Source organism: Triticum urartu, chromosome 6, assembly GCF_003073215.2.
Source record: "Triticum urartu cultivar G1812 chromosome 6, Tu2.1, whole genome shotgun sequence".
NCBI lineage: Eukaryota > Viridiplantae > Streptophyta > Magnoliopsida > Poales > Poaceae > Triticum > Triticum urartu.
Genome location: NC_053027.1, coordinates 440,590,226 through 440,599,665, shown reverse-complemented (window position 1 = coordinate 440,599,665; position 9,440 = coordinate 440,590,226). Strand labels below are relative to the sequence as shown.

General features: G+C 51.6%; 1 protein-coding gene across 1 annotated transcript; it reads left to right on the top strand.

The window, feature by feature from the left end:
• Positions 1 to 8,277: 8,277 nt before the first annotated feature.
• On the top strand, positions 8,278 to 9,214 carry LOC125512299 (dirigent protein 1-like). The gene has a single exon (XM_048677395.1). It carries the CDS (start codon positions 8,364 to 8,366, stop codon positions 8,898 to 8,900), a length of 537 nt encoding a protein of 178 aa, XP_048533352.1. The 5' UTR covers positions 8,278 to 8,363; the 3' UTR covers positions 8,901 to 9,214.
• The last annotated feature ends 226 nt before the right edge of the window (positions 9,215 to 9,440 follow it).

Below are 9,440 nucleotides of genomic sequence, written 5' to 3'. Positions count from 1 at the left end.
AGGAGCCGCTGGACTCGCTCCATCATCAGGCGGCGCTCTTCGCCCTCGAAATTGTCCAGCTCGTCCGCCGCCGCCTGGGCGGCTCGAATGTTCTCCGCAGGTGTAGCGTACACAGGGCGTCTTGCCCCGAACAGGTCGGCGATGGCTACGCCGCGATGCTGGACCGTGCCAAGGCGGCTGGGCCCAGCTGGGGCTGGCGAGCCACCAACAGCGCGATCCATCTCTGGCTGGTAGGCTTCTGACAAGCGTCTCATGCTAGCCAGATTCTTCGCACCTTCGACGAGCTGAAGGCGGCGCGCCTCCAATGTCTCCGCGTCAGCGTCTTCCGGAATGGGTGCAGTCAGGTCTTGTAGAGCCGCGCCAAGCGGATCATGCGCTCCTCCGTCGGGGAGCTCGTCATGACTGATGACGAGTACCTCGGTGACGATGCTTCCGCCGCTCTCCGCACGAGGGAGAGGCCCGTCGTAGACCACCGCATTAGTGGGGAACGCATCGAGCAATGCGGTGTCGGAGTCGACCAGCATCGGGTCGGTGGAACCTACAGACTCCAAGTCTACGGCAGGCTCGCCGGCGACGTGGAGTTGATCAAGGAGGCCCACGAGGAGGCTCTCGGAGCCGCCCGTGCCTGCGTCGGATGCAGGTTCGTCGGAGATGCGAACCTCGCCGACAAGTTCGGTGAGGCGGCTAGCGGCGCAGGCGATCCTAACGTCGTGCAGCGCGTCAGCGCAAACTCCGTCTGGCGTGCCTGGCTGGCTGCGCTCACTAGGGAGGAAAAGGGTTCCCGTCCAGAACAGGTCTCCGGATGACGGTGCACCAGGCCCCACGGTGGGCGCCAAATGTCGGGGGTTGGGTGCGACATATGCCAAAGGATGGCTTATCATGGTGGGGGCGAGTAGAACGTCGCCGGTGCCTGGAAACGGGATGAGGCGAAGACATGCACGCCGACCAATCTCACCCAGCTTCAGGGCTCTCCGGGGAGATAATACCCCTACTGCTGCTCTACGGGGTCTCCGCATGATCACTATGGCAAAGTGTTTACACGATTGCTCCTTGAGCTGTTTTCTGGAGGTAGGAGAGGGCAAGGCTAGCTCTCTGCCTCCTATATGATCTGGTCTAGAGCTAATGGATGCCCACCCTTTGCATGGGTGCCCTGAGGGGTTTATATAGGCCTACCCCCAGGGGTACAATGGTAATCCGGCTGGGCACGGGCCCAGCCGTCACTGCCTTCGGCCTCCGTCTTCTCCGCCGACTGGTGGGCCCCGCCGACTGGCTAGGTACGGAGCCGACAGGCCGCTTCCACGGTGGGCGGGTCTTGCCGGCTGCTGATTACTGCAGCCGTGCTTCTAATGACGCGAGCTTCGTCATGGAGTCGTGGCAACAGCCCCACCGCCTGGCGGGCGATCGCTATTGCCACTCTCCATCACATCTGGTTAATGGTGCGTGGGCCCCGGGGGAGGAGCCGGCCGACTCTCGGGGGCCGACTCCCGACGGGTCCGACTTGTGGCGCATTGGCCGTCTTCTGGGATCCCGCTGGCCGGTGGGACCGGCCGCCCAAAGGTCGTATAGACAAGTCGTCATGGGCGTAGGATTCGGTCCACCGATGCTAATGTCAGGGCCGGCATGGCGACAGTGCCACGCCGCACGGAGATCTCCGCGGGTACGGCGTACTGTGACCATGCTTGCCTTTGGAAAGGGGTGGGAGCAGTCTTCACTGTAGCCACTCCCCTGTCCTGTCCCTCTTGATGAGGACATGGGGTTTTGCTGGAGTCGTGGGCCGACTCCCCAAGGCCGGCTTCTCTGGAAGTCGCCAGTCAGGAGTCGGCTTATCCTGAAGTCGTCCCCGCGACTCGGCTGCGAGTGGGCAGTCGGTCGCCTTGCCGCTGACTTCTCAGAAGGCGGCTCTTCGTCCTGGGGTCTTGAGGGGCGCAGCCTGCCCCGATGTCTTGAAAGGTTCTGGGGCTCGGGTTAGCCTACCCATGGCCCATTACTCCGACAGAAGGCACATTCATTCTGTGAAGAGCATCACATTTAGAACATAATCATGGAGGAGCAATATGTTAATCGACACAAACCACGGCAAAAAACAAATAAGACAAACCTTCAACATTACCGAGTTGAGTGTTTTAACTCTGTCATTGATTGGCAGCTTCAAGAGTTTGATGACCGCTTCAATGAGATAAATTCTGCATTGCTTGGACACACGGCTTCTTTCAACCCAAAAGACTCGTTTACTGCTTTTAACTTGGACAGGTTAGTGAAGCTAGCCGAGTTTTATCCAAATGATTTTGATTCAAGAAAATTAGATGATCTTGGTCCTGAACTTCACACTTACAATGACAATGTGCGAGGAGATGAAAGGTTCGCCAATTTGGATGGAATCGCTGATCTTGCTAAACTAATGGTGGAAACAAATAAGCATATTATGTTTCCTTTGGTTTATCATCTTTTAAAGCTAGTACTGATATTGTCAGTTGCCACAATGTCAATGGAGAGATGCTTTTCAACTATGAATGTTGTAAAAAAAGTTACGCTATAAAATGGGTGATCAATTCATGAGTGACTGCCTAATCTGCTATGTGGAGGAAGATATATTTTCTACCATTACCAATGATGCAGTGTTTAATTTTTTTTTAAGGCCATGAAAGATCGAAAGGGGACGCTCTAAAATGTGAGTGCCTTTACCAGATTATTTCTCTTGTTAGTACTTATTCTAAACTTGTCAAACTAACTTGTCATTTTCGGTGTTCAAGGAAGATGAGAAGCTACATCTGGAGCTACAAAGTTATGTGATACTACTCTATTTATAATACGTAAACAAGTGATTTTATAATTTTATTGAATGGGTATGTCTTGCACTGTTCAGTTTTTAATGCAACACAATGTGTGATATATGATACCATATTTCTACTCATTATGTTGTTTTTGGGTGCTATAATTTTGTTGAAGTAATTAAAATAAGACTTTACACTTCACATACTAGTAGTAAGTTCTCACAACGAGTCATGGAGTGAACCCAATGGCCAAATTTTATGGCTCCGCCCCTGACCAGGGGTCAAACAGGTACACTGTCGACGCCATTGTTTGGTTCACACTAGCTCCAGCAGTACGGTTGGGGCATCGAGGCCGACAACCGCAAAATGCTTTATAATGTCTGACCTCTTTTTCACGCTCATGGTGCCGTCAAGACATAGTATTTTGGAGCTTGCTCTTTTCAGCGGCCCTTCGAGCAGAATCAACATCTTCTGGAACTAGAAAAACACGATAGACTTTGATGAAGGGTCTTCCTTCCGGGAACGCTTCAGTAGCTCCAGGAGGGCTTGCACCTTCGAAGAGAGAGGTTTGCCAGACTCAAGACTGCCCGAGTCATCGTCATCAGAATGATGTACCGCCGGAGCAATAAAGAGGTGTTTTTTATAGGGAGCGCTGACATATCGGATAGCGTGAACTAGGGCTCTTGTATTTTTAGGATACAGGTTTGGCAATATATGTGAGTGCAGCTTGTTATAGCAGTTGTAGATGGAGGAGACCAGCAAATTGGACAGTTGAAGTCCTCTCCATCAGTAACCAATGAGGCAAGCTTCTTCAACAACTCGGGTTCTTAGACACATCTGCAACAAAGGTAACAGATTTCTCTATAAGTAGCAACAAAGATATTTTCAAAGTGAAAAAGTACAACGGGGTTTACTAATAAGAATCAATACTCCTAAATATTCAATTGAGTTTTTCCTCTTTGTGGAATTATTTCTACAAGTACAATGGGAGTTCAAGTTTATTTCAAAAATATATTCAGAATTTTTTGATTTTTTATTACTATTTTTCATATAGGGTGCATATACACTCATAGACCATAAGTTCCCCTCCCTAACTCCCCCAATAACAATAGTTTATTGGAGAAAAGGGATCTGCCGGACATGCTCCAAGATCAACCACATGCTGGTTCCGAAAGTTTTGAGCGTTGACTTATAAGACATGTTCAAAACGTCTTTCTTTTTGTATTGAATGTGCTTTCCAAAACCACAAGACAACCAGTATGCTCAAACTGTACAAAATAATGCAATTTGCTAGTAGGAATGTAGGATTTATGTTTTTTTTATGGTTTATGTGTTGCACATCCATATTTGAGACAATTATAACTTGAGCACCACTGATGTCTAAAACTGCACTGCACCCCCATTCTCCCTCGCGCCGCCCCTCCTGGGCGACTCGAGGGCGACCAAATCCTAGCCTCTCGAGCCCCACCTCTCCCTCCCTCCTCTCCCAGCTGCCGCCTGAGGACGTCGCCGACCTTGTTGTGCGGCCTCCGATGAGGGTGGTGGTGAGGCTCCGCTGCCTTGCCCTGTTACGGGAGCTCTGGAAGCCGGGGCGGCGGCCCCGAGTGAAGATGGCGACGCGGTTCTCGCCGGTGGATGGCGTCGCGGGAGCTGGCCGTCCCTTCTGGCTGTGTGGGCGGCGGTAGGGCGGCGGAGGTCCTTCGTGGCTGCGGGAGGATCCAGTGGCTCCGTCGATCTGAATCCTGGCCCCCTCCCCTCGCTGCGGTCCATCCGACCAGACCTAGATGTTGGGCGTGGGCTGGCGGGAGCTCTAGAACGGGGAAACCCCTGGTCGACTTTGCGTTGACCTCGACGGTGTCGGCGTCCCCGCGCTGGTTCCCTCTTCAGGGTGCGTCGAGCTTCTAGATCCCGCCACCCCTCTTCCTTCCCCGCACTCCCAGGTGAAAACTTTGGCCTTTTGGGCCAGACGACGATGGCGTTTTAGCGGTGTAGTCCTCCTTGGAGGCGTCGTTCTAGGGATGGTTGGAGGTTGTGGCTGTGGTGTTTGGTGGTTGATGGCGGCGGTCGTGCATTGCTCTCTTGGCCGCCGGTGGTGTGGGAGGCGTTGGCTGGTCCGCAATCCTTCAACGGCCTTTGTCTGGTACTCTGGTGAGTCGTTGGCCGGCGTACAGTGTCTTCGTGTAGTGACACGACATGGACGAAGAGGAGACTGCGATCTCTCTCCAACTTTGGATCCCTTGGGTCGACGGCAAAACCGATATTCTCTCCTCGTTGTTCAGCCTCTCCCGTCCGCATTCATTGGCGTTTCCAATTGGCCTCTGCACTACTTTTCTAACTGCGATGGGCTCTCCGGCGACTTGACTCTATTTTTTTTAAACGGAGGCAAAAGTTTTGCCTCATCGATTAATTAAGAAGAAGAGAATTTCTTAGTTAATTAAAGGAAAACCGGGCGAAAACCAATACAAACGGAGCACAGACTAACTACTCACATGGCAAGAAAACCCCACAACCGCATAGGCGGCCCCTGCCAGACAATCTGATTACACAACATCCACAAAGCTCGACATTGCTACTACGCCATGTGACCCCCGACAAGAACACCTCGACATAAGACATCAAACACCTTCGAACCCACAACGACGACCCAATCCAAGAGGATTGGCTGAGAGAATGAAGATCATCCATCAAGTAGCCAGAGACGCCTTGCCTATGGCGTCACTCTTGCCTTTTCCCACCTTCTTTTGTTTGCCTCTTATTGGTGTCCCCGTCAGAAGGCAAGCAATCGACCTGCCCAAACCAGGTCTAGCAACCTCCACACTGGCGAGCAAGTCACAAAGTTCTTTAGCGAAGAGAGCATCTGGGTTTGGAGTAGGTGCAACCACAATTGGCTCACTGGTCATGTCACTCACAGGCATCACATGCTCGATGGTCGCAGATGAGGGAATGGCAGAGACTGCAACACTACTAGGAAAAGGGCTACTAATGGCGCACCAGTTTTTCCTACTAATGGCGCATCACTGGTGCGCCATTAGTATCACGCCACTAGTATTTTTTACTAATGGCGCACCACTGGTGCGCCATTAGTATAGGCCACTGGTGCGCCCATTAGTATTTTTGAATTTTGAAGGCGGGAAAATAATAGTGGCGCACCGTCTAACCCCCACCGTGCGCCATTGCTATTTTTGAATTTTGAATTTGGATCTGGATCGTGATTTTTTTACCCATTTTTTGCTCGTTTTTTTGCTCGTTTTTTGGCACGATATTATTTCAAATTTTGTTCCTGTTTTTGGATCTTGTACGTTCTTTTGCCGTGTTCTTTTGCCGGAGAGGAGGAGGAGGAGGTCACCGGAGAGGCGCTCGCCTACATCGCCGGAGAGGAGGAGGAGGTCGCCGGAGAGGAGTTCACCGAAGCATCGGAGAGGAGGAAGGAGAAACCATGAGGGAATGGGAGGAGAGGAGGGAGGAGGAGCTCACCGGAGAGGAGGGATGAGAAACCGTGAGGGGAGGGGAGGGGAGGTGAGGAGGGAGGAGGAGGTCGCCGGAGAGGAGGAGGAGGTCGCCGGAGAGGAGGAGGGTAGTATGGTGGAGGAGAGAAGGGAAGATGGAGTGGAGGAGAGGAGGAGATGGAGTGGAGGAGAGGTGGAGTGGAGGAGAAGAATGAAGAGGTAAGGAGGAGAGGACCACGCCCAGCCATATATACGGCATAGTAATGGCGCACCGTGGTCAGGTGCGCCATTATTAATTTTTTTATTTTTTTGACTTATTTTGAATTTTGAAGGCGGGAAGATACTAATGGCGCACCATGGGCAGGTGCGCCATTCGTAAGTTTGAATTTTTTTGAATTATTTTTGCCTCTCCAGATCTTAAAAGCCCCGTATCTTTTTTTCTGTTAGGTTTTTGAGGATTTTGAAAATGTTTAACGGGGTTCCCCCTGTTGAATTCGGATGTAACTTTTCGAATAGATGATTTTTCATATACTTTTTCATTCGAGTTCGTACGTGAAAATTCATGTTTGTAAATTTTGCTAACAACTAGACCACATATCACATGGGAATCTTATTTTCTTTTATTTTGTTGACATTTCTATCATTTTCTTTTATTTTTCTGAAACTGAAAAGGCGGTCAGGGGGGTGCATTCGGGCGAATGTTTGGGCCAAGTTACTAATGGCGCACCGTGGCTAGTAATGGCGCACCACTCCCACGGTGCATCATTAGTAGTTTCGAAAAAAAAATTTTACTAATGGCGCACCGTGGATGTGGTGCACCATTAGTATTTGCACACTAATGGCGCACCAACACATGGTGTGCCATTAGTATATAGTAATGGCGCACCACATGTTTGGTGCGCCATTAGTGTCAATTCCATCTATAGCCCTTTTCTTAGTAGTGCAACGTCCAAATCACCACACCCCTTGGCATCAGGTATCTGGCTAGACTTCAGGGGTGATGATGGCGGTAAAGCCACAATCGAGATCTTGGGGGGGGGGGGGGGGTCTACCTTCAGTTGTTCGACGGACGGAGGCAGAACCAGGCCCTCACACAACTCCCGCAACTCAGGCATGATCTGCAATACCGAAGTCACAACCTCATCATTGTCCAGTCCCTCGGAGGCTGACGGCGAACATGCTCTAGCAAGAGGGGAGAAACGACCATGAAGCTCGACACCCATCCCGACCTCGAAGTTTCCAACAGGCTCAACCAAAGGACCCAATACATGAGCAGTCCGCAACACAGGCGGCACCATGGAGAGCTCGCCAAGTGCAGCCTCAGCACGCTCCATGAAGCTCTCCATCCGCAACATCCAACCTTGCATGGAGTCAATGACATCACGTAGAGGTTGGACCATCTCCTGAAGCTGGAGGGAAGTCATACCAAGGAGCTTAGAGCGCAGCAGCTTGGCCTGCCGCTCCAAGGCAGGCCGCACAGGGAAATCCGCCGAGGCCATAGAGCCATCAGGAGCAGCAACAATCGATGCCCAAGAATTACGACAAAACGTCTTCGAGAGGGGCGAGGCTTCTTTCTAGACCTTGCAAGGAGCTAGAGCTTGTTGGTGCCCGAGGAATTTGACTCTGTTTTCATAGTGCAGGCAATGGCATTTGTTGTTGTGCTCCCTATGGCTCCTAGTCTCAAACCAAATTCCATGTATCTTTCAGTTTTTTGTCAAGTTTTGGCCTTTGTAATCAGGTTCTATGTATCCTAGCCGGTTGATGGCTTCACTAATTTGAAGTGGGGCTTTATGCCTTTTCTCAAAAAAAAAAACATCCATATCGTTGACATTAGTTAGCAGCCCAACTAGCGGGCGCGTCGGCAGTTGGTAGCTACTATTAATAGTTGATCATGTAGCTGGCGATGAAATCATGAAAAAGACAGAGAATTTGGTTCTGTAAGCTGAAAAAAACTAGCTAGCTGCGACTCGCGAGAGCTACATAGGGGATTGCACGTCGGTTGAGAGCTGCCGATCGATCATGCACGCAGGTCAACGGAGTGGTTGCTATATATTATGAGCCCTATCAAGAGCATGTTCAACCCATCGACCGCGTTGCATTGTATTCCAGCGGCTGCGAGTCGATACCGCAACGCTTTCTGATCGCCATGACCTCCTCCTCGCCGCTGCTCTTGCTCGCTCTCATGCTGGCCTGGTCAGCACCAGCCTTCCTCCTGGCGCGCGCCGGCGACCAAGGGCTCAAGCGCATCCACCTGTACATGCACGAGACCTTCGCCGGCCCCAACGCGACGGCGATCGTGGTGGTGCCATCACCACTGGGCGCCAACGCGACGTTCGGGCTGGTCGGCGTGCTTGACGACGAGCTGCGCGACGGCCCGGACCCGAAGAGCTCGTCGCTAGTGGGCCGGTACCAGGGTATTTTCGCTGGAGCCGGGCTCGTGAGCCCGCCGGGCATGCAGTCGGCGATCAACTTCGTGTTCACGGCCGGGGAGCACAGCGGGAGCACGCTGGCCATGCTGGGGCCTGTTCTGAGCTTCACGGGTGCCATCGAGCGCGCCGTGGTGGGCGGCACCGGCGCGTTCAGGATGGCGCGTGGGTACTGCGTCATGATGGCCGCGGGCAACCCCACGCCTGACTCCATCGTCTACGAGGTCGACCTATTCGTGAAGATGGATTATGCCTGATCATTTCCCTCTTCTCGTAACCCGTATCGATCATTATCGTGTACTACCATGCATGCTGTAGAGTGTTGTACAAGGAAGAATAGCATTTGCCAGTGCGCAGCCCATTGCACATCGTTCAGGAGAAAGGGCTCAGTCTCTTTGCGATCTGAGCCCATCTGCCGCTTTTTTTTTTTTGATGCTCAAAAAAAAAAAATCTGCCGCTTTTTTCACTTTTTTTTCTCCATTTCAGCCCTATAATTATGATTGTATCGTGTATATGCGTGAATGTGAGCATCTTCAATTGTATTGTGTTAAAAAATGTTTCATTTTGCTCATATTGGCTGGGTTTTTTCATGGCATATGTTCTATGCACAATAATATGGTTTCCTGAGACTTAGGGCATCTCCAACACCGACCCTCAAACCTCCGCATCCGTCCAGACCGCAGAAGCCATCCAACGCGACCCTGTATCGCTCCACAACGCGGCCCGGAAATATTTTCTCCGGCAAACCGGAGATAAACGCGTGAGGCTTTGCGAAAGTCCGGACCGCTGCCACGCCC